Source organism: Meleagris gallopavo, chromosome 1 (genome assembly GCF_905368555.1).
Source record: "Meleagris gallopavo chromosome 1, MGAL_WU_HG_1.1, whole genome shotgun sequence".
Taxonomy (NCBI): domain Eukaryota; kingdom Metazoa; phylum Chordata; class Aves; order Galliformes; family Phasianidae; genus Meleagris; species Meleagris gallopavo.
Genome location: NC_139404.1, coordinates 103,602,943 through 103,628,767, shown reverse-complemented (window position 1 = coordinate 103,628,767; position 25,825 = coordinate 103,602,943). Strand labels below are relative to the sequence as shown.

The window sequence follows — 25,825 nt, the reverse complement described above, 5'->3', positions numbered from 1 at the left end:
ATTATTGATATACATGGAACACTGATAAGTCTGAATGCTAAAAGGCAATGACCTCACTTACTCTTTTCTAGGAAAAATATTGAATATCCACCCATCCCTACTGCCCTCTTTTAAAGGAGCAAATGCCCACAAATTGGTGCTGGAAGCTGGAGTCCGAGTAACAGGCTGTACTGTGCACTTCGTGGCTGTAAGTATTTCCTTCCTCCACTCCTCATCATTGACAGGTCTTAAGATTTTGGAGAAATCTTGGAGCTTGTATGGAAATCCCTTACAGTATTCTGCTTGACTGCCTTTTCTCCTTCATTCATTCATAACATTATTAGGCAACAGTGCTTTAGTTTGCTGTCCCTGGAAAAGGAACTGGAAATGAATAGTCTATACAGGAGTTAAAGCTTTTACCTTAGTTAACTTCTTCCTTAAATATCTCACCGCTGCCAGTTCAGCTGTTGCAGTGGCTGTGATAGTTTGTGTCATGTCTTGACTAACGCTAAAATCTTTGTTAGAGAACAGTACCAACTTCTTATATTTTATCATACAGCCTTCCTTATTTGTTGCCTTCAAGAAGAAAAAAAATGAAAACAAAACAAAAACATTGGAAGCGGACAAGAATTTTAGATATGTTAAGAAGTAATCCTGTGTTTGTGGAAACTTGAAAAACTTCATGTTAGAATCATAGAACGGTTCGGGCTTGTAAGGGCCTCAAAGCCCACACAGCCCCAACCCCTGCTGTGGGCAGGGCTGCCCCCCACCAGCTCAGGCTGCCCAGGGCCCCATCCAACCTGGCCTTGCACCTCCAGCACCTCCAGTTCTCTCTGCATGTCTCCATAGGAGAAGTGCTCCAGCTCTCTGATCAAAAGTCAAAAACTGAGGATTCAAATGCCAGAGATCTCTCAGCATGGAAGATGTACTTTGTATCAGTTCAGGGAGATTTTTTCCTTCTTGTTTGGTTATCAGAATTGACAGTAACTATTTTCCAGTCTTCAACTGCATAGTTCAGATTATCAGCCTTTTTTCCACTGTTCCTGGAATCTGTTTTCATGACTTTGGCTTTCCCTTGGAAAAAAAACAGTTTTTCTCTGTTTTTCTAGTTAGAAGAATTGCATTCCTTTCTCCATAACATGACCGCTTCTTCCCTGTGTGGCAATGAGAAGCCACAAACAGCCGAGCTCTGCCTCGTTAACATGCAAAAGAGAGATCTGTCAGTCCTATGGTCTAGCTCTGTGCCAGAGCTGGCTAATTCACTTTTCTGAATTGAAATGTCATCGTTACGCCCAATCCAGTCTGTCACGTCCTCAGTTAACACGGCTTTTGTTTTCTGGAGCAGAAATGTTACTCACTTCTCCTTTTTCTTTGCAACCTACGCTTCTGTCAGTTCCTCGCAGGCCTGTGTGTCAGCATCTTCTCTGTACTCCTCACCTTGGCCTCATTTCATGTTTCCTGCAATAAAGTAATGACAAACAAATCTCTGCAGCAGCTGGATTCCAGTAATGGTTACACATCCACGCTCCTCTCTTTCATCTTCCAACCGCACAACATTCTGGTTACTGCTTTTACAGGAGGAGGTTGATGCTGGAGCAATCATTTTCCAAGAGGCAGTTCCAGTGAAGATTGGTGACACAGTGGAGACCCTGTCTGAGCGGGTGAAGGAGGCGGAGCATCGGGCTTTCCCTGCTGCCCTGCAGCTTGTTGCCAGTGGGGCTGTGCAGGTGGGCGAAGCTGGCAAGATCTGCTGGAAGTAGATTCTTGGATGTGGCAGCTTGAAGTGCATCCATTGATCAAAACAGAGGTCACAGTTGAAAAACGCACACGCTGTATTCTCTTCACAAAGCAGCTCAGATTCTGGCCATATCCACTGACTTCAAATATTGAACCTGCTCTCAGACACCAAATAGAATTAAACTTCTGCTGACCATTTGCCTTCAGGGATTCCCCCATCAATCCATATGTGAATTCCTCTCAGAGAATCTGTTCAGAGCCAAAAGAGCAGAGCTGCTTTGGCCTGAGCAGAAAGGGAATTAGGACTGCATACAAAATGCATTCTCTGCTTGTGAGACGTACTTTAAAACTTCTGTTGAAGTTAAGTGCCTGTATTCTGGGAATGATATTTTCATCTAAAATAATGCTGATGCAAACCCAGGAAATGTTATAACTGAAAACAGTAAAGTATTTTTCACAGTTGAATTACTGTGAAAAAACACTCAGTTTTCTTTTTAACTTTTAGTATAGCTGTGAAAATGTTTTAATTTTTTTTACTAAAACTATCAATTTTCTTCCATATAAACCTGAAGAATCTGCATGCAGTTCCTTGTCTATATTTTAGAACTACTCTCGGAGAAAACCAGTTTCTCTTCTGTGTCCTAATCTCAATTTGGATTTGAAATAAAAGTCTAATAACGTTAGTGATTTGAATGTATCAATATTTTTCCTTGGAATTTCCTTCCAAGGGTATAAACTGAAGAAGGGATTTTATGAAGCAGAATCTGTCTTGATCTGCCATGCCACAACTGTAAATCAGTTTCAGAGGTTACAGACGTGCAAGGATTGAGGTGAAATTCCAAAGTGTGGTGACCTTACTGTTGCCATGGCCAGATGGTGTGTGATAAAGAAACTTGCTGACAAAATATTCCTGTCATCATTTGTCACTGAAGATAAAGCTCAGGTGAATACAGAGGAAAATTACATGGTCAAATCTAATTTGCCTGCAGAAGACAAAGAGTAAAGGCTGAGGCTTCAGCACAGCATTTATCTGTACAAGTCTACCTTTCCACAGAAGGGTCATCCCACAGGCAAACGGCCCCTGAAGATTGAAATCTGCCTGTTGCAGAAAGAAGGTAAAGGTGCAGGGAGCATCCTGCTCCGGTTGGGATCCAGTCTGCACAAACTCAGCACATCAGCCATGACACAGCACAGCTTTTAAGAAATCATACTTAAATTTTAACTCACAGCAGTGCTATTTGTTTTGCAAGGGGTGAAATCACTACCACTAATCGCTCAGTTAACGGTGGTAACATTGGTAAAAGCAGTTTGATCAGTGCCAGGAAGGCCAAACGTAGACAGCGTAACAACCTCAAATTCAAAATCCCAATTCATCAGAGACATCTTGAGCAAGACTCAGGTATTTTGCTGTCTAAGACTGATGAGAAATGGGATTTAAGCACCTATCTGCATTTCTACAAATCCATAAAATGGAAATGTGTTGTGAAGTGGATCTGAGTTACCAGATTAAAATACTACCACCACTCCCAGTCTCAGAGGGATGCTGTGAACTCCATTGGAGAAAGCTGTTTGATACGATGGTGATAGTATGGAGAACTACAGAGCACAATACCTTGCATTCTATAATCTTATAACATTTATTTGTTTGGTTTGAAACATCATCCATCATGCTTGCTATGCATTCCAAACAATACACAACATGACGTAACTACAAGCCAAGAGCAAAATAAGCAACATGTTTATCATAAATATTAACAGTATATATATAAAGATTTGTTCATCTCTCCTTGTTACAGTTCTTCCTATTTCTCCTACATCGAGCTCCTTGCTCCTGCTCTGGATTGCAAAAGACAAATACAGATTACTATACACAAATGCACAGCGTGCAGCAAGAAATGGAATTCCCCTTTCTCCTCCCTCCTCCTCCACTGAAACACCACTGACATACGCATTAATTAAATAAATAAATAAATAGGAGTTTCTGAATGGAGCTGACTCATGCTCTCAAACAGCCCGACACAGCCAGCAGCAGTTACACATCATGTCCCTTACTAGTACAGGATGCATAATTCCAAAACAATAACTTTTTTTTTTTTTTTCACTGCATCTAATGGCTGTTAGTGATCTCTCCCCAGGAAAGTCAGCTCTGGCTACATGGCAAGTTGGGCTGGGGATGTCCTGCTGATTTCATGGATGGAGGAAAAAAATGCCTGAAATCTGGTAACAGTTTCTAATCCATTTTCCACCCCAGCAGATACAGAAGTTTTAATACCAAGTTCTGGGAACATCTGTATGCAGTGCCTTCCAGGAATAGGGTGAAGCGTTAAGATTTATGTTTGCTGTGCAGTATTACGCTGCACTGGCAATGTAACCCATGAAGGGCAGTTTATTTCACTTTGTTTTGCCTTCTGAAGAGCTCCTGCCCTGCTGGTCATCGGCTCTTGTTTGGCAGCTCACTACACATCTGTTTGTTACAAGGGCCTACAAAGAGATTTTCATTTCAAAAGTAATTTCAGTGTTCACTTTTGCCTACTTAAAGGCACAACATCAGATCAAAAGGACTGCAGCAGTAATTTTGAACTCCTGATGATGGACAAAGTTCACCATGTTGAAGGCTGAATTACTGAATGCTATGTGCTCTGCATTACTCTCCCACAAAGGCTGGTGACAGTAATCCAGAATGAATATATGAATATACATGATTTCCAATGCAAACACTGAAAAATATGACTGATGTCCAGTGTTGCTGCTTTATTCTTGGCTCTTAGCTGCCTCCGATCCTCACCAGGGTCAGAGTGAAGGCATATCTGTAGTGGCAGCTGGAGGTGCTTGCCACTGACCACATTGAGTTTGCAGGAGAAACCCAGCTGGCAGGAGTGGCTGGTGCTGCCACAGCTTCAGGGAGCACAGGGTTTCAGCGGCTTCACAGAGGTCTGAGAGTTGTGGGCATGGCCTTGCCCCTACAGGATGGGACCAGCAGGGCATCTTCTCTCCTATATGGCCTCGCTGACTCCTCTGTGGCTTGAAACACCATCAGACACCCTCTTCCAGCAGAAAATGATCAGAGGGCTGAAGCACTTCTCCTATGAAGAAAGGTTGAGAGAACTGGGCATGATAAGCCTAGAGAAGGCCCCAGGGAGATCTCACTGCGCCCTTCCAGTACTTGAAGGGAGCTTATATTCAGGAGGGAGACCAACTTTACACAGTAATAATGATAGGACAAGGGGGAATGACTGTAAATTAAAAGAGGGGAAATTTAGGTTAGATGTTAGGAGGAAATTTTTTACTGAGAGAGTGGTGAGGTGCTGGAACAGGTTGCCCAGAGAAGTTGTGGATGTCCCATCCCTGGATGCAGAACAAAGAAATTCAAGATCTGAAATGAGTTTGGCTCCTACAGCCAGTTTTGAAAACTAAGTGTAACTAAATGTGCAAGCCTGAAAAAACTGATCATAGCTCAGAATGGAAACCTGGAACAACAATACACCTACAAAGAGAAGCACATGGTGTAAAGGAAGGAGGAAAGGAAAACCTGGCTACACCACATCGTTTTCTTGTGGATCTGGCATCACCAGAGAGGAAGTGCAGTCATTTTTCTCGAAGACACAGACTTTGCCTTTCTTGTTTCCAGCAGGTTTTACCATCAGCTCCTAATTGCACTGCCCCACTGGCCACTAGCTGCAGGGCGATGGGAAAAGCCCGGCACTCAGCTTCCTTAACCCTTTCTGACAGCATTTCCTCAGTGTCGTCTGCCTTCACAGATACTGGCTCCTGGTGGATTACTGCTTTTGGACAAGATTCCTCCTACAACAGAAATATTGGAAGAAGTCTTAGAAAAGGCTGGTTTACATTGTCAGTGAGGTTATAGAAGATGTTCAAGGCCAGGTTGGATGGGGGCCTAGGCAGCCTGAGCTGGTGGGTGGCAGCCCTGCCCACCGCAGTGGGTTGGGGCTGTGTGGGCTTTAAGGTCCCTTCCTACCCAAAACTTTCTGTGATTCTATGATGAAGACAGGACATAGAAAGTAAGCACAACCACAGATGTGTGCAAGAGGCTATAAATATGTATGAGGGCCACCTCCATTAGGAATACATTCATTGCATGTGTACTGAGTACAGTGGGGATAGATATGGACTAGAAGACCTGGAGGGCACCTTGCTGTGGTTAGGAGAAACTGGAAAGAAGTAAAGTCTGTAATATGAAAGAAAAAGGCAGGACCTTGAGAAACCACAAATAAGTGAGGGAGAAGACAGAAACAAGGCAAGCAAAATGCGGTGAAGGGGCAGGGCCAGCAAAGGATCTCCCCAAACACAAACAGTAAAGTTGTGCAAAGTAATTCCTGCAAACTTTGTGTTTTACTGGAAACAACCCTAACTTCTCTATACATTCTTATCACTTTTTCATGCTTCTGCCTTCAGAAAGGGGAGGAAAAAAAAAACAAATTCCTTTTCATCACTGTTAGAAAAGAGGACACTCACCAGGACAAAATGCACAGCACAGCCAGTGACTTTGAATCCAGTTGGGAGAGAGTGCTGATGGGCGTTTCCAGCCTTGACTGGTGGGAAAAGAGATGGGGAAGCATTCAGAATTTTCCCTAGAGATCAGGGTGAGAGGAGAAAAGAAAAATCAATCTGAATGGAATTTCCTTTGAAAATAAAAGTGAGACATGACCACCATTTCAAAACAGCATTCAGCACCTCAGGAGCTCAAAGAACAGACCCCAGAGCAGTCAGGACATAGTGGGACATTTCCATGTTTAAAAGCAAAAAGAGGCTCTCCAGCACAGCTCCTGGGAAAACAAGATGGTTACGCTACCTGCACAGAAAACAAAACTTCTGCTTGCTCCGCAGGCATTTCTTCTTCCCAGCAAGAAGATACACAAACTCCATGACACTGCTCTTTGTCCCTATGTCAGTAATTGTGCCAGCACAGGACACTTCACTGCCAATGCGCAGTCAGAGCTGATGGCTGGAATGAATGGAAGCATGTGGCAGCCCCACTGATTTATATTCCAATCCTCAGTGTCATCAAGGCTGAGGGAGATTTAACCAAAGATGAAGAACTGCGACTGTGTAATTCTGGTAAGCCCAAGCATCTTGTTTTAATTTCTTTTTTACAGAGTTGTAATTTCTTACCTTTCCATTTCCTGAGAAAAGGACTGGACAATATTCTCATAAATCCTGAAAGACATATCAGTTCAACAGCAAATTCTTCAAGAACTCGGTCAATTGTGCTGTCAAATTCAGAGCGACTCCCATATAACTTGTGATCAATCACCTAAAAACATTAAAACACATCAAAAAGCATACCAAAGAAGTAACTTCATGTGAATGAGAGTAGTTTCTTGAGCAACAAAGAAAAAATAAAACATATTAATTCCAGGTCACTCAAAGACTTAATGAGGTATGAACTTGTACATTATTCTGGATACCTGTGATTTATATAAGCATTCCTGGGAACATTCCAATCACTTGCTAGTTTACACAGGCTGCTTATCACAACACGCTGTAATATACATATAAAATCTGCATTAAGAAAAGCCAAGTGAAAAGAGAAACATGGATAAGACAAAAATAAGGAGGACATCTCCAGGATGCCTGGCCAAAGACTGAAGTAAAATCAACATCACCAGACTGTAGCTGCATACTGAAATGTATTTATCCAGAAAGACAGTAAACTGACCAGAGTCCACAAATAAGTGTTGATTCCTGACTATTTCTGACTGTTCACAAAGACATTCAAATAAGGTCCTGACAGAGCTGTCATGCTCTTACCTAGGAAAATGTGAATGATTTTTGACACCATGTAGATTTTTTTCTCCTTTGTCTTGCCAGAGTCTTTATACTGCCAGGAAAAAAAAAATGTGGATCCAATTCAGCTGCTGAGGAAGTTGCTGAAAACTTTTTAATGGATGGAGAGCCTCTAAGAGCATTTAATGCCACTTGTGCATATCTGTACAAATATGATAACTGCTTCAAATCATCAAACACTAGACAGAAGAGTTCCTGGTGGGCTGCATTTGAAATCACAGGTTGTTCAATGTTTTCAATAGCTACCTTCTACACTATTATAGAATCATAGAATCACGAAGGTTGGAAAAGACCTCTAAGATGACCTAGTCCAACCGTCAGCCCACCCCCACCACGCCCACTGCCCACGTCCCTCAGTGCCACATCCACACGGCTCCTGAACACCTCCAGGGACGGTGACTGCACCACCTCCCTGGGCAGCCTGTGCCACTGCCTCACTGCTCTTGTTCAGAAGAAATTCTTCCTAACATCCAACCTGAACCTCCCTTGGCACAACTTGAGGTCATTACCTCTCATCCTATTACTGTCACACGGGAGAAGAGACTTCACAAAATAGGATGACATTATGTTATTTTCTTTCTGTGTTTTTGTTTTATGAAACAAACCAGTGAAAGTTTCCATAACACAGTACTACTTTACTGACCAAGAGCAGAAGATTCTTAAATAGTACCACGAAAATGACTGTGCACATGAGGCAAAGGTCTTTCTAAGAAAGGATGAGCCAATGAGACAACATGCTTATATTTTTCACAGAGCCTGAAGTCCTGCTGATTCTGTTACAGCTGTAAGCTGCTTGGGCTACAGTTTTAGATCTAAATCATCAAAGCGCTTGCAAGAGTAGAATGTGAGCACATTAATTTATGTGAGATTAAAGCACACCTTCAAGTGCAGGCACATGCTTATTTTAAGTCCCTTCATAACTTGGACTGAAGTACCCATTGAAGAGACAGGAAATGTGCTCACAGCCTCCACTGAGCGCTGTGTAAGGTCAACAGAACTTCCAGCTTTGTCCCTACTGAGGCCTTCAATAGTTTTGTGCTACATTCACTTATCTACATAAAAGGTTGAAACTAGTGTGAAACTTGAAATTTTACCAAGCTTTACATTAAAAGCCTACAGATTCAGTAGGTGTGAGGTGGTGGTATAGAAGAAAGGAAATAGGTGCCTTTACCCTGGTGGGAATTCCAGCACGGGCTGCATTTCGTAGTTCTTCCACACCAGACTTGCTGGAGATGACAAGGACAACTTGAGCACAGCTGCCTGGTTCTTTTGCGTAATTGATGAGCGCAGCAAGATTTGTGCCTCAAGTGGAAAGAGAGCAAACATTCATGAAAATGGATAAGCATCTGTGTTACTGAGAAGGGACTCTCAGTTTTGTTTATCTAATAAAAATTCTAATTTCAACAAATGCACAAATGGAAGAGGACAAAGCAATTTGTGCACTAATAAATCTCATTTGTTAAGCAGTACAAAACATTATTGAATCCCAGTCAAAATACAGCTTGTTTTCAGAAGACTCCATAGACTACCAAAAAAAGTCAAGGTAGATGCATTTATACCAGGGTTGAATTCACCTCTCTTTGTATGAACATTTCTCTGTGCGATGATAAACAAAATCTCACCTGTTCCAGAGACGAGAACAGCTACTTTAACTTTGTTCTTTCTGGATTGTTGTTGACTCTCTACAACAGTGTTATTCAGCAGATGCTGGGGGCTGCTCAGCTGCAGAGCTTCAAGAAGATTCTCAACTTTGATGTGAGAACCTCCTCCAAGTATGTACGGAAAACATTAAAAATAAAATATTTTTGATCTTACTTTCCCTTCTAAAATTACTTCACATAGTTCACTAATCATAAATTTCAGTTAAGAGAAAACCTATCAGCAATAAATTTACGCTAGCACCAACTGAACTACAAAAACGGATACTAATTAAATAAAGAAATCACACTAGTTGTGTGTCTGTACTACCCATTGGCTGCAAAGGGCTGGATATGGCATAGTACTTTCAAGGATTATCCCCATCTTTTATACTTCTCCTTTTCTCTCATATTGCAAAATGAAACTAACAATGATGGTAACAGAGCTGACTCTTCATTTTGACTGCCAAAAGTGCTCCCAAAACTGTTCAGGAACCAGAGGAATTTCAGCTCATGTCTTGCTGTACATAATCATTGGATATACCAGTATGAAGACTTATTATTATCACCTGTGACTGTCAGCTGTGGCCTATCCTTTGTCTTTACATGGGATCCATATGAGTTGGAAAGGGGTTGGAAAAGTGTGTTGATTACCATAGTTGTGCTAGAATATAATAGACTAAATAATGTTAAGAGTCCTTACAGACAGTCATCAGGTAAGAAACTGTTCAAGTAATGTCATTCAGCAAGCCGTTTACTCCTCGTGGTATTTAATAATGAAATGTAGATGTGAAAGCACTAAGTAGCCTTAAGTCTAGTGACATAACAAGAGAAAAATGTAAACAACAGACAATTTGCAACAGAACAGTTCCTACGGAACTAAGGACAATGGGTACCTCCCAGGAGATGCTCAGCACTTCACAGAATCACGCTAGAGCAACTTATTCTGCATCGAGTTAGAAATAAATAGTGTACACCTATATGGAAACCCCTCTGAAGAAGGAGAGTGAATCTGTAACATTTGCAGTCAAACCATACTATTTGATTTTTGTGTCTTCATATCCCATTAGGACATCTGCTTACCTGCGTGACAAGGGGCAACAACTTTTCCAATCAGCCAAGCTTCCTCATGTCTCTGTACATCCCTGAGAACATGCTGGGCCAACTCCTTCTGCACAACCAAGACTGCACCAATCCCACAATTGAATGTCTGGGCCATCTCCTTCTCAGAGAGGTTTCCTTCCTTATAAAGCCAGCAGAAGATCTCAGGCATTTTCCAGGTAAGGGCATCTGAAAAAAAGGTTGGAAAATGTACCTGATCAGCACATGTGCGCTACCCATCTGCTATTATATACAGTGATGTATATTACAAGAGCTGATACATGTGAATTCTTGGTATTTTAAGAATATTTCCCGAAGAGGACACTGACCCACCTTCCAGTTAACTTATGGGTGCTGCTTAGGTAAGAGGTTTCTAGACATAATTTGTGCAAGACAAGGCCTTTCTAGGCTTTCTGAGAACATATAGGAAATGATGGCAAATTGAAACATTCTCATCCTCGATGAGCCATAAGGATAAAGTTACAGATGACTTACACCTATTCTATGAGAGATAAAGGAGCCATATGACAAAACAACTTCTGACTTTTTTGGATTACTTGAGCAGCTTCCTTTCTTCTCTTTCAATGAAACAATGAGTAGGAATATAAAATTTATCAAATAGAAACAGCCATATTTGATATTTACCTAGGATAGCACTGACATGTTCTGGCAGGATTCGGGAGATGCCTTCCAGCAACCCTTCCTCAGCAATAAAGACAAAAGACTTCACATGCCCTGAGCGAAGAACAGGCAGCAAAGATGGACTGTATAGTTTTGCTGGAGTCAGCAATACATCTCCTGCAGACAAAAGTGTCAATTCAAAGAGTTTTTTTTAAAAAATTATTAGGTGTTTTGATGGGAATGATTCTTTGAATTGATTCTCCTTGATCTTTCTGGCAGACATATTTGTAAAGTAGCAAACAGTGCTCATCCACTCCTCCAAAACTAACAAAGCAAGACCTACCTATTTCAAAGACTGACTAACACTAATAAACATGTTGAAATAAACAACCTTTGGCAGCACCTAGTTATGAAAAATGTCTATGCACGATCCATTTGGAGGCTTGCTTTAGAGAAAGAAGATATTTTACCTAGAGTCTTGTCACCACAACTGCCAGGCGCTGGGGAGGAGTAGTGCAGGGAGGACATTAAGAGTATCTTCCTTATGATGGTAAAGGCTCTGCCATGAATCCCAGAAGAGGCCAGTCCAATAAACACATCCTCCTCATCAGCTCTCTGCAGACCTAAAAGCATCTGCCCTCGCTCCACTGCACCAACCACAAAGCCAGCCAAGTCATACTCTCCAGAAGAATACATGCTAGTCACCTCAGCAATCTCCCTGCCTAAATGGGGGATAAAAAGCAGTCAGCACAAGCTGTAAACATATTTCACTGTTAACTTTAAATCCATAGCATCTCTTAAAATAGGTAACATATCCAGGACAGCTGTAGAGACATACAGCCTAAACAGCACATTCAGACACTTTTTAAAAGTTCATTGTTTCTTTCCTCATAGCTTCTTTAAATTAATGAAAGAAGAAAGGTGTTTTTTTGCATTTTGCAATACTTACCTGACACTTCTCTGATATGAGGAACATCAGAGCAGGAATGAAAACGTTTGCACCTCAAGAGCGTAAGCCGTGGACAATTTTGATCTTCGTACAAGGATAGATAAGAGAGACCCAGGATCCAAAAAGCAAAAATCATCCTTCCATGCTGACTTGTTTCATAAAGCAAGATTTTGTGCCCTTTTTTTCCCCCAAAAAAGAAACCAAATGTTCTAATGCTATATAATAGAGCTGCCTATAAACTCTATTCACTAATAATCATATTAACATCGGAATCTTCAAATACCAAAGAAGAGGTGTGTTCATACCTAGGAAAGCACATCCTGCATTTTTGCATGTGTCAGCTATTCCTTCTTTGATTGCTTCAGTCACTTTGACATCAAGTTTGCCACAGGAAAAATAGCTGAGAAAGAAGAGGGGCTCTGCCCCTTGAGCCAGGATGTCATTAACACACAAGGCAACCAGGTCCTGACCTATGGTGTCATGTCTCTTACACGCTTGTGCAATCTGCAAAACATGGTAGGAACCAGCAGTGCTGACAGGAGCTACAGAAAACTCAAATGGTAATCAAATAATCAGAAATCTTCATTTCCTTGATAAGCATCACAATAGAAGATACAAGTGGAAGATATCTAGTAGATAATCTAGTTTAAATTAAAACAGCTAATTTTCTTGAAGAGAAAATAAATATATATTTTTAAAGCATTCTTTCAAATTCTAACTACTGCTACTCATAAATTGTTATTTGGGGTTGTTTGTTTATTTTGGACTATTATGTCAAATAGGACATAAGAGGTACCTTAAATCAATTACGAATTCTTGGGACATCCAACCTACAGAACATCCTAGCAATTTCCATAAATAATACTAGGTTGCTTAAACATTACTGTCCGTTTTGCAATGCCCACTGATTTCCCTGGGCTACACAGCAAAATGGAAGCAATTTCATTAAACAGTGTTTTGTTCATCTGCAAGTTGACAAGGAATGAGATTCTCCACTCCCACCATCCACGAGGAGTCTTTTGGTCCAGCTACCTCGTTACACGGAGAACACAGGCCTGGTTTATAAGCTTCCTTGATAGGCAGGTCTTCTGTAGAGTAAAATGTTATCAAACCTCAGGAAGACTGCTATTGAATTTTTAAAAAATAATAAATCCTTTTTTTCATCCAGTGACCTGACAGAAGTAATCATGCTACCTCTGCATACAATTTATTAAACTCAGACTGACAGTAATAATTTCAGCACTGTTCTGTACCAGTTTCTCTGAACTGATCCTTCTCAAAGCCAATGGATTTCCCAGAAGAAATTCTAATTCTTAGCTCCTCAAGTGCATCACTAAATGTTTTATTATCATCACAAAATATCCAGAATCTCCACATTCTCAATGACATATGTGCTCACTTTGATCAAGTGATCAAATAAGTGATAAAGTTCAACGGACTACTTCAGTGGATTTGGGATGTATTTGTAATGCTCAGAAGAGTGCAGATGGTGCAACTGGCTGTGGCACTTAAAACAGTCTTGGGAGATAACATGAGCTTTGCTACAGTTAAGTTGCAAATTACCTGAAGTTTAGGTCCAAGGCCTTTAGTTTGAGATACCAGGATAGGATCATCATAACCAGATGCTTTTAAATCGAAGAAACCAGCAAAGCCTCTTACTTCTGAATGACTGCCTGCCAAATACAAATATGTAAAGGATTGTTTTTAAGGGAAATAAAAAGACCCAAAGCATGCACCAAGCAAGTATTGCAGATTATGATTTCTTGGACAAGAGAAAACAGACAAATCATACATAGCTTTATGAAGCTTGGATCCTAAAGTCATATTTCATGGTGCTGATGAATTTTAACAGCTCTTTTTTTTTTTTCTTTTCTTTTTCTAAGGGCTAAAAAAAAAAAAAAAAAAAAAAAAAAGAAGAAGAAATTTTCCTCAACAGATCACTACTAAGAGTGAAGAGGCAAATAGAGTTCTGAAGGCAAACAACAAGTTCAGTAACTGTCTGCCACATCCTAAAAATTGTTTGTGTTCTGTGCTCATACATCTCATACATACAGCTGGTAGGATGACTTCTGTCCAAAATCATTCAATGAATCCAAGAGTTATTCTGTTCACTAAGCTACCCTTGAAGAAGTGCAATTATTCTCATGATAAGCCAACTATCTTTTAAGTAAGATATAAGGAGGAATGAGAAAGAAATGAGTTTTCATTTTTCACAGTGACACCAGCCCAGTATCTCAAACTCAGTTTCAGTGCCAAGAGACTGTCTATTCAACTCCTGGGAAAAAAAAAAAAGTTCTGGTCTCATATGCTATATTGAAGAAATTCAAAGATTCTTTTTTCTAATCTTACCTGATCTGGTACGACTTACAATTGATCTTTTCGGCTGGTAAAACAAAACATCACTGGTTACAGCTTCCACACATCTCTCTTTGTATATCAAACCCCTGCAGGGAGGAAAAGGACATGCTAGCAGCAATAGCTATGTTTTCTGCATAGATCATCATTCATCGCACAAAGGCTAACAACAGATATAACTTTGGGCTAGTATCAACTTCTACTAGTGCCTTTGCTTACATACAGAGACTGTTTGAGAAGTCGAATGCCCCGATGGCCAATGTCCCTCCTGTATGTGGCACCCTTGAAATATATGGCTGCTACTCCCCTGTTGGCTTCTCCCAGTGCTGTCATCAGATCCTCCTTAACAGCAGTAACGGAGAGGACTCTACCACCACTTGTAACCACTCTGCCATCCTTCAGTGTTGTGCCAGCATGGAACACCTGCAGCCCTAACTCTTTGGCTTGAAGCAGCCCTACAAAAGCAAAAGGAACACTGAGTAATTAAAATCACATACTAGGTTGGTAAAGCAGTGAAAATTGAAGTCCTTTCTTCAGTCAAGGGAGAAGAACAATGAGGCTTCCCACTTTATCTTTCTTATGAGAAACAGCATCACCAGTGATGGGCATCACACTCCACTGGCCCAAAAATTCCCTTTTGAGAGAGCTGGTAAGGACACAGATCACACAGGAACAGAAAAAAGGGGATCTAGATACCACTGTAGGACATAAGACTACGCTGTGCCAGGGAAAAGCTGTACTGTAACTGGGAATAATTTCTGCAGGGCATTCCAGATGAAATCATTCCACAATTCATAGCAATTTATTACTTGGACTCCCCCGATATTAAATTATTAATGTTAATGGCACTGCCATTAACAGTATTTTCCTGTTAGAGGATTTTTTGGAAGATCGTATTTTGAGGAGAGAATAAGGGAAGAGGAGAAACTGCTGCCATCACCTGGAGAAAGCAAAGCAAAATACACTTTTCCTTTTGCCTAGAGAGATTCTATAAGTGAGTAAAAGTAACCTTTAAACTTGCTGGAATTCTGTTTGCACCACCACAGCACTGTCTTGACAAGGGCAAAGCTGAGCCCGAGCTGGCCTTGCCACAATGGAAACCTAGTGCCCTCTCCTTGTGTCCTAAGGAACAAAGTGTTTGTTAAGCTATTAAAATGCAAGATTCATTGTGAGTTCCAGAGCCTGACTACTGAAAGAAAACTCACCTAGCAGGGGAATTTGTTCAGTTATATGGTTTGCATTTTCACACTTACAGAAGTGCAGAGTTTTCCAGAATACTGCTCATAAAACAAAGTTAATGTAATGGCTGAACTGGAATGGGAGCCAGGAACCAGAGTTTTTCCAGAAGGATATAACATTCTATCACCTTATCTCAACCAGCTACAGACTTTAAAGAATGATACATTGTTAAACATTTAGGTCCTAAGCCACTTTTGACAGCCAAGCTTTCCAGGTAAACAATCCTACTGATCAGTTATTTCTTCCACATGGACAAGCAGTGACAGATGAAGGCAGATTCTGAAGAGCTGAGAAGTAGGATGTAGGAAAGCAGGACAACTCTCTGGGAGAAGAGGTAAATGCAAGCCTTCCCAAGTACTGGGCTAGAGAAAATAGTAAATAATCTGCTCAAGTTACCTGTTACTTCCATGCCTTTGTCATATTCTCCTGGGTATCCTAGACTTGCCATGACCACACATACAGCTGTACTGTTTTCTGACCAGGTTGGCATGAAGCTGCAGAGTTTGCCATCAATTGCTGCTTGAATCACTTCATAAAAATCATTTTTAAGCAGTGGAAGAATTACCTGCATAAAATTTTCATAGTGATAGAAGTTAATTCTTCTTTTGCTGACTTACTGAAAATGAATGGAGGGAAAATTCAGGTAACAGAGTAAAATCTGTACCCGCCATACTGAAAATACTGTATTTCCCTGTATCTGTAGAATGGAAAGCATTAATGAACACTAATTTGCAGCAGCTTTTTACAACAGGTAGAAATTCATAACAAGAGATTATGAAGAGACATGAGTTCATGCCCGTCCTAGTATGTGTATATCCAGAAGAATAAAATGAAAGGAGCAGCTCTTTAACTTAAATACTTCAACTAATAATACACAGAAGCTTACCAGCTAAAATTTTAAGCTACCTCATTTTAAGTTACTAGACAGTCTAAGACATTCTCATTCAGACCTGGGCGTTGAGGGGAAGGAAGACAGAAATCCAAATATATTATGCAAATTTCCCAAGACGTGTGATGTAACAGTCAGAGTTAAAGAAGGAAGCACGTTTAAGTTTTCAGTGTGTCTGTCACTCACCTGGCACTGGGGGTCACCAAACTGACATTTAAAGTTTAAAATTTTCACACCATCTTTGGTAAGCATTAACCCCATCTGCAGCACACCTGAGCAGAAAGAACACAATCAGGCAAATGCATTTGTTTATTTTTCAACAACTCTTTTAAATGCAATCCAAAACTTTGGAATGAGGGATGCATTTCTGTCAACTGTAAGAAATTAGAAACAGGGATTCATCAAGCAGTTGTACACAAGTTGTAATAGTTCCACAGAAACCAATGAAGTGGCTCGCTGCAACATGACAAATACTGCATCTCATTTTAGACTGAATACAATGGAAAGCAACCTTTTGCTACAGCCCTCTAATTGTAGGTATCCAAAGATCCAATGGAACAGATAGGATGAAAAAGAAAAAAACAAAGACCCTACAATGAAACAGTTTCCATAAAACATTGTGATGCAGATCTTGCAATTTTCTTGGATGTAGAACTGTTATCCATAAACACAGATATGTTACTCTGCATTTCAGGCAAAAATACCAAAACAAAACTCGTGACCATTACTAATAGACAGAAGCAAATACTTTCTGAAGTTTGTATTCTGTTATTTCTACTGCTACACACATGCGAGTATAGTAATCTGAAGTGGGCCTTTCATTGTGTCATGCCCAGAGAATAACAAGTGTTAAATATTAATCCCCACAAAGCATCAGGTCCTCCGGCATCATCCTGAAAATGCTCAACACACATTCACTTCTTACTGCAGGATTGTAAAATCTTACTGAGCACTACAAAAAGGTTACCAAATAGCTGAGAACACATTGCATCTCTCGAGAGTAGAACATAATTATTTTCACATATGTAATCTTTGCAGCTGTTGTTACCTAGAGCAGCTGTTGGCCTACAGTGACAGCAGTGAGCATCTCCTCTCCTTTTCCAAAAGTTCTTAAGACAAAGATCTTAAGAAAACTTAAATTGCTGTGAAGTGAACAGCATGACTGATTATACCTCAACCTACAAAGAATCTGCTTGCAATTGTTATAAAATGTTCTAATTTCATAAAAATAGGGTACGTTCTATAGTCCAACATTATTCAGATTGAGTATTTTCTAGGTAGTGAAGTTGAAATGCTACAGTTGTAAAAATCAGATGCAACGGCCCACATAATTCAGAAGTTTCCCACATTCTGGCTGAAGGTTTTGTTTTATAACTAATAAGAAATGCATCTGTTAGCCTGTACTGCACAAAATAAATTAATAAATAAAAAATAATAAAAAAATAAAAAATAAGGCACAATACATCTCCTGAAATGCCATCTGTAGAAGTTCTCTCCAAATGAAGAGCTATAAACCAAGTCAGTAAGGCTTAGTACTCCATGAAAAATGAACCTTTCTTACCTTTTTTTTTTTTTAATAAAGATTGCTTGGAATTCAAAAGCAATCCCAAACATTGAAATTAATCTCGATAGAACTTTACCTTCATTTTCAGTTGAATACATACTTACCTACATATGCTGCTCCTTCTTGTCTCAGACTGTCAATCATGTGTTGAAGGATAGCATCATTGATTTTCTCTAGAACTTCCGGTACCTGATGATCAACATCAAACAGTAATGACACTAGCTCTTGGTCCTGGAAGGACTGGGGTAAGTGAATGCCTCAACTGCCACTCCCACCTAGTATGCTCCTCACATTATGGAGTTACTGCCCTGAAGGACAGATATACTGATGCTCTCTCTCTCAAAATTTTTTGTTTCCTTCTTTCTTTACAGGACCAACTTTAAGGAGGTTTGAGACACTGAAAACCTAGGCTGTACACAATCAGATTGTTTCTGTAGTTGTAGAAAACACACCAGTAATGTATTTGAGCAGCATACATTATTAACAATAAATGCAAGATTATGTTCAAGACAAAGACTTCAGGCACATGGAAATTTTGCTGGAACATTTCAAATGATGTTAATAGGAGCAAAGCAATACAAAGCTTAGAAGTAATCTAAAAGGTAAATACCAAGTTTGGAAAAAAGGAAAAGACAAACCCCAAGTTCATAAAGAAGGAAAACACCAAGTTTAGGAATAATGGAAAAGATAAAAGAGACTATTCCTCAGAGCACAGGCGAAAGAAATCCTACAGAAGGACTGCTAAAGCTTGAGCCTGTGTTGCTCTTACACAAGCACAGAATCAATCAACTCCACAAGAAATTCAGCCCATGTGACAGTAACAAGGTTGAGCCCTAAAGGTGCATTAACCACAGGTGTGATCACCTTTACTGCAGGCCAAGGAAGACTGCTGTACCTGAGGAACTGGGCAGTAGGCTCCCATCCCTTCAGTGTTTGGACCCTGGTCACCATCCAATAACCGTTTGTGGGCCTGGGCTAGGGGCACTGAGGCAACAGTGACACCATCCGTGAAACACAGGCACTGTTAAGAGAGGCACAAGACACAGGAATAGTGACAACATCCTGTGCCATAGGAAGTTAATACTACTGGTCACAGGCTGAGGTAAATTTAGGAATCTGCTAGGAAAAGCTAGGAATCTAAGCTAAAAAGCAATGGGATTCATTCATTGCACTGCAAGGCTGATGACACAAAGAATTCAATGAGCTCTCTTTTTCTTATTTTTAAATGATGAAGATAAATGATGGCGCTCATACGAATGACTTTCTGATGAACCAGATCTTGAACTATAACTGGACATGTGCTTACCTTAGCTTAACGGAATTATTTGCATGTTTGAAGTTTAACACCTTTACTTGCAAATCCGAGGCCTGAATGAGTGTGAGGTATTCTCAATGCAGAACAAACTTTTCACAAATATTTTTTTCCATTGTCATATTATTAAGTTTTATCTTGCCACTGAATAATAATAACCCACAGCAGAAGAAGTGCTGAAGTGGGCACTAAGTATTAGCACAAAATTAATGATGTAACAAGAATTACCAAGACAAGGTCCATATAAAAATGTTTTAGGTGATCATAGGGGGAAAAAAAAAAATTTCCTCATAAAAAGACCACCATAATTGTAAGTGTATGGCTAATGTAGGAAAAATTCTGCTGACATCATAATTGGCTAGTATGACATCAGATTGCTTAACTTACGTATTATTTGTCAAATAAACATACAAAACTATTTGAAACAATAAATGTGTGGTTATGCACAAAACATAGCAATAATGCCAAGGAATAAGAGCACTTAACTATGAAATTGATCACATACAGAAAGTTCTTCCCCTTGAAGAAGTTCTTCAATGACAATGATCTCTCCAAACATTCTGTCCTGCACACACAAAAAAGTCATCAGTCAATAAACATAGCATCTAATGACTAAATCCTCTATTTATTTTCTTTTATTGGAAAAGACAATGGATATGAAAAGCTGCAGCTTGTCTGAATCCTAGGATGCTGGGCAAAACTTGTAGAATCTCACTCAGAGATACGGAAGAGACATTGTCAGGCACCAGGAGCAAAAGGGAAATGGAAAAGCTGGAGGGTCAGTAAAGTGGGACCTAGTGCTGGAATGAGAGTTCAGCACAAACTCCACAGAGCCCTGCTGAGTGCCCACCATCTGTGAGCCAACCTAAGGGAAATTCCCCAGTACCCACAAGGATGAGGAACAGGGAGAAAGTCCCACAGTGATCAAATACGTCAGACATGCAGATTGAAGCACCAAACCTAACGAATACATGCAGCTAGGCGGCAGCAGCGCTAATTTCCAGCCTTAAGTGCAAGCTGGATAGATGCAATTTTGAGGTTCCTCTTGCTCTTAGTCAAGGACATGAATTGCATTCCCACTATTTAATTAAAGACTTCTCCACCTGCATAACCTCTTGGACAGCTTTGCAGGCTTCTTCTTTGCTGGCTGCAATAGTCACTTCCTTTCTAGCTGCAGGGCCCCTTGCCCGTACCACTCGAGCAGGAAAGTCTGTGCTTTAAAAGGAAAGCAAAAGATTCAAGCATCTCTACTGCATCCCATGAAAGGCACATTTTAAAGCTGAATACTTCCCATGTTCTTCCCTTTTTATAAATGTTTAAGGAATAGCACATCAGAAAAATGCATTCCAGTAGCCAGTCCATCCTATCATGGAGGTGAACAGGCTTTTGCAGTCATTGATAAAGGACTGTGAGTTGGAAATCCATGAATTTTTGTTATTGGTTCTGATACCACCTCACTGTATACACTTGGACATGTCAATTAACTTTAACACTGTTTGCAGTGTCTTTCTCTTTTCCCTGATTTGGATTACTATTTTATTTGTGTCACAGGGTTGTAAAGATGAATTCATTGGTGATTTGTAGGCTTGTAACACTTGAATGTACTATAGAAACCTATTAACCACCATGGAAATTCTGACTAGAGTTGTAAGGTTAAGGTTGACTTAGGTCTTGATATGTAAGGCTATACTAGAATCCCCAGAATTGTTCTGCTTACTTTTGAACATAAACTAAATCTGGAAAGAGAAAAAAATAAAAAATAAACAGAACAAAAAGACAGTGCAGCTTATTTTAACTACAGCTTTATCCATTCACTTCTCTCCAGTTTGTGTCAAACGGAATGTCCCTTTGAAAGAGGTGATTCATCACACTAGTGTACTTCCTGAAACACCTCACTCCTCTTTTTCACGCTGTAATTTATATTAGGATAAACCACAACCCTAGATTTTTACAAGCAGCCAAAGTCGACTCACACAGAGCTCCTTTTCTCAGCAGCTTAATAAGCTGAACTGTGACGGTGTTTTGCTTTTGAAGTCTTAGGTACAGTTACAGACATAGAAGTTGGCTTGTTTCTCTACGTGTCTATCATATATACAATGCTGTCACAGGGCAAGCCTGGACAAAGTCCATAAAAAGGTAGTCAGGTTTTTTTTGAGGAAAAAAAAAAAGTTCTGCCAGAATATACCACATGATCTATGTGACAGCAATGACAAAGAGTCTGTGACACCAGCACAGTCCAATGTAGCTGAATACAGCCACTGCTGTGACCCACAACCAAAACAGCCACAGCAGAAAGTTATTCTCCCATATGATCCCCCATGACTTCTGAGGTATTACTGATCAAAGCAATTGCAGAGATCTGCAGTCACTTCTCTCTCACATGTAGAGAGAGATACTGTGCAGCTCTGACAAATGAAGATTCTTTAAATTATCAGTATTTAGCCAGTTCTTCCCAAATCACACTATAGAGATGCTGCTGTTATCTGTCTGTGTAAAAATGATTTTTATCCCTTCTTACCCTTACACAAAATTTTACTGAAATCTTCTTCTCTGCCACATTTTTTCTTATAAATGGCTAACTAGCATCCTGACGAAGCTGATTAAAGGGAAGAAGATCTGTTATCTGTGAACAGAAAAATCAACCTGTTAAGTGCCCTGCTCCTTCACTATCTGTCTCTGGTTATAAAATTGGTTCAAAAGTATTCAGTAGCCACTTAAAAATATGAACATTTGAAAACAAAACACTAAGTCACTAGTTCTAGGTAACTATTATGGGCAAAGGCCAAGCGCATAAATAACCCAACAGAGAAGGTGTTTCCTGTATCAAAGCATTTACCTGATAATAAACCTACAGGCTTCCTGGGGATTGGTAAAAGCTTTCCATCTTGCTGTTGGGATCCCATGTCGATCCAGAAAAGCTTTGGCAAAACTGGTGTTGGATGCTAGCTGAGCTGCTTTTGCTGACGGTCCAAAACATCTTACTCCAGCTGCTTGTAAGTCATCAACAATACCTAGTTATCAAAAATAGCAAAAGAATCAAGTCATCTCTCTAGAAACATTCTGACAAAATGAAAGCTGTGTAGCCATTCCAGCATTCTGCTAACACTTCTCATTGTTTCAAACAACTAATCCATCCTTAAAACAAGGTTCTGAATATCCAAAAATCTTGTTTCCCATTACTAAGAAGTGTCACAGTTACCAACTCATGGCTATATGACTGTTTGGTACTTCTGCTCACTGTTTATGACATGGAGATCTTAAATATCACATGACAATAAATGTCAGCAATGGTTTTGGTACTGCTACATAAAGTAGCAATGTTGGGATTATTGCAAGAAGAATCTTTATAGCAAAAAACACGGCAGAAGACACAATAGCTGTAACCATCACTGACTTGTAGTCCTGCATGATTTCCCCTGTCAATTTGTAACATACAAAAAGCAGCATACAGCTATTGAGCCAAAAATTTCAGGCTGCTGCCACTCGTATCTACAAGTTGCTCCAAATTTTCTTGCACTTTAGTTTAATTCAGTCAGTGTGTGCATTCAAATCCCAAAGAGAACATACTAAAGCAAGATTTGAGGTGCTGATTTTTACTGTCAAGATAATTTACTCCAGGCTTACCAGCTGCCAAAAGAGTTTCTTGTCCAACTACTACAAGTCCAATGTTATGGTCTTTGCAGAACTGGGTAACAATAGTGTGATTGCTCACTAAAACAGCTGAAAAGGAAAAGGATATATAAGAAGATACTGCTGCAAAGCCTAAATAAGAAATGGAAGATACAAGATTCAGTGTTCAATCTCCCTTAAAAGTATGATTAAAAAACTGAAAGAGTTAGCAGCCCATGAAGGGCAAAATGAAACAAATAATACAATAATAACAGAGTGCAGAATGAAAAGTGAACATTTCCAGTTTACACTGCTCTCTTTATTATACATTTACTATCTTATTACCTGCCTTCCATTTCATATATATAATCAGTACAAACTTTTTGAAGTTGCTTATCATAGCAGACTAAAAACTTCTAAAAATGAAACCTTAAGTTCATAAGAAAACTCAAGCTTAAGATCTGAGCTAAGATTTAATCAGTGTTAGTGAATCATTTAGCTGAGCAGCCTAGGACCAAAGTATTTGCCAACAAGAAGGTAGTATCTTTGAGCCTTCTCTTCCACTGTTAAGCTGGAATGAAATTTGTCAAGCATAACAAATAATAGGAGAAAAGAGATGAGGTATAGAAATACACAGTCTCATATAATCCTCAGTATCTTAAGAAGCTAGGATAAAAATAGATACAATATGATGTTTTATTAAGCAGTTCTAATATACAGAAACAAAACATAATGAAAAAAAGGCATGCCTTAAGTAACTTGTAGTACTGGTAACAGAAAAGAACTGTTGTATTCTACTAACTGAATACAAATGTGGTCAGTTCCATTTCAATTCCCACATCCGTACTGCCAACTGCTTCCCACAGTATTTGACTTTTCCCCCTCTTTTTACCTGAATTTGAAATTTTTCCATTGTTGGCTGTCCCTGCGTTTCCAGGAGCAACAAACACTTGTTTTACATGTGGGGACTGGGCCAGCTTCCAGGCCAATGCGTGCTCTCTCCCTCCACTGCCGATCACAAGCACTCGATCAGCCATTGGCCTGTGCAAACCCAGAGTCATTATGTTGATTACTATCTAGTTATTCCACAAACTCAAGTAAAAATAAGCAAAAAAATGTGCTACATCCCTTACTTATAAATGGTGAGTAATAGCAATCCAGTTCTTATCAGAAAGATATCTACAAGGCATTGCAATTATAGAATCATAGACTTGTGAAATCATAGAATCACAGAATGGCTTTGGTTGGAAGGGACCTCAGAGATAATCTAGTTCCAAACCCCTGCCATGAGCAGGATTGCCAACCATTAGTTCAGGCACAAGATCAGGCTGCCAGAGCCCTATCCAACCTGGCCTTGGAACAGAGAGTCCAGGACTGGATCAGTAGTGGATACTTGCATCATTCACATTCTGATTTAAACACAGTGAAATCACAGAGAATTCTTCCACTTGTTTCAGCACTGTCAATATTTCCTCTCTTAAGCAGCAGGCTGAAATAATCTAATGTCTAAGTCTCACCAAATCCTTCACACAACTGAAGAAGACAGGACAGGAAGTTTCATACAAATGCTCCAGGTAACTTAGCGGGTATCTCAAACTGAACACTGTGGTCAGCCTGGGAACTTCCATGAGTGTAAACACCTTCAATAATAAATAGCAAAGACAGTCTTCAGACAGGTTTTATACTTTGACAACTGCTAAGAGGATAACTTGAGCAGAACAGCATGCTCAATAAAAGAATAACTGTTAATTTCACTACCAGACTGACATTTAAAACGGTTCCTCGATAATATTTCTAGGCAAATTAGTTTTGATTTATTTCAGAAATATTATCATACCAACATCTGCAAATTTAATTTTTCCATATGTCCTGAATGTGGACAAATGTCAGAAAGAAAAATAATCTCAGAGCATGACCTTTAAGGAAGACGCTATCGGCATAAAACAGTCCTTACCCAGGAAATACATAATAAATTAAAGTTACCATAAAACAACTGCTTTGTAGGCAACGTTGTCAGCCTTTTCAAAAGAAATCACAACTGTTGGTCTGAGTTCATCACGCAGCTTCCAAAGGTGAACAAAAACTAAATATGTGACACTGAGTTACTGCTGTGATACAACAATAATAATGTTCCTAGTTCCCAAGACAGCATTAAGATGTCTACACCTAATATCAACAAAGTGAAATTTAACTAAGTATTTTCATAGTTATTAAATTGTCCAAGTGTAATATAAGCACTTCAGGTGCCCTGTCCTGCTGTGAATTATCTAAGAGAGATTTTAAATTTTAAGTACTGTACTTTATGCACATAAACAGGGAGAGTGTGCTTAATGCTCTATCAATCGCCAGACCCATTTCCAGGCAAAATAATTTTCCTTCTTTTTCCTTCATACTGTGTAAGTGTCCAGTATGTCAGCCTTTGTCTTTTCTTTTTTCACTGCTTGACAAATATTTCTGTAATCACAAGGAAGATGCTATGAGCTTAAAAGTAAGGAGTAAGAATTGCTGTATCTATAGCAAAGATGCACTCTACAAAGCTTCAGTGGTAATTAATAAAAAGCCAAGTGTTTTTAAAAGCAAAATAGTTTTTTTCTTAATCATCATTTCACAAATCACCAAAGTTTTAGAAGGCAGAATAAATTCAAATTGCTAACTGGGAACAGAGTGAGACCAAGCAATGCCTCCTATTCTGTAGGGAAAAAAAAAAAAGAAAGAAAAAAAAATGCATTTCCATTTTACATCACAGTGAGAACACAAAAAAAAACCTTTTTTTTTTGCAAAGCAACTTGCATGCATGCTGGAAGAAAAGAAAGCCATAAGAGAGCCAGTCCTAGAGGAAGGGCTGTGCAGAGGGGTATCTCTTTTAGAGCATCTTTTCTTACCACGTCAGACCCTGCAGCTTGTTCACACAAAAGGCTGAGGAGTCCTCCTGATGAATTCTAGTTTTCCTTCTGCTTCTGCTTCAGATCCAAATGACTTCTGATCCCCTAAATCCAGAGATAAGGATGAAAGCCTGAAAGAAGCAGAC

The 25,825-nt window shown here is 39.6% G+C and overlaps 2 protein-coding genes across 3 annotated transcripts in view; one reads left to right on the top strand and one right to left on the bottom strand.

Moving 5' to 3' along the window:
- The window catches only part of GART (phosphoribosylglycinamide formyltransferase, phosphoribosylglycinamide synthetase, phosphoribosylaminoimidazole synthetase), a 37,819-nt gene extending 35,420 nt beyond the window's left edge, over positions 1 to 2,399 (top strand). For both annotated transcript variants that reach the window (XM_085242263.1, XM_019611990.2), the window contains 2 exons: positions 72 to 187; positions 1,557 to 2,399. In XM_085242263.1, coding sequence (XP_085098389.1) covers positions 72 to 187; positions 1,557 to 1,739 — 299 coding nt within the window. In that variant the 3' untranslated portion in view covers positions 1,740 to 2,399. The remainder of the gene's footprint in view (positions 1 to 71; positions 188 to 1,556) is intronic.
- Positions 2,400 to 3,340: 941 nt separating this feature from the next.
- Positions 3,341 to 25,007, bottom strand: LOC100542357 (trifunctional purine biosynthetic protein adenosine-3-like). Its single transcript, XM_085242395.1, is given in 22 exon segments — positions 3,341 to 5,313; positions 5,315 to 5,517; positions 6,190 to 6,305; positions 6,847 to 6,988; positions 8,693 to 8,823; positions 9,144 to 9,287; positions 10,242 to 10,448; positions 10,905 to 11,057; positions 11,351 to 11,602; positions 12,135 to 12,333; positions 13,393 to 13,502; positions 14,179 to 14,273; positions 14,408 to 14,639; positions 15,820 to 15,988; positions 16,499 to 16,584; positions 17,981 to 18,065; positions 18,772 to 18,897; positions 19,694 to 19,753; positions 20,292 to 20,403; positions 22,025 to 22,199; positions 22,813 to 22,908; positions 23,690 to 25,007. Coding segments are annotated over 22 exon segments (3,126 nt in total). The 5' UTR covers positions 23,859 to 25,007; the 3' UTR covers positions 3,341 to 5,249.
- Positions 25,008 to 25,825: the final 818 nt, after the last annotated feature.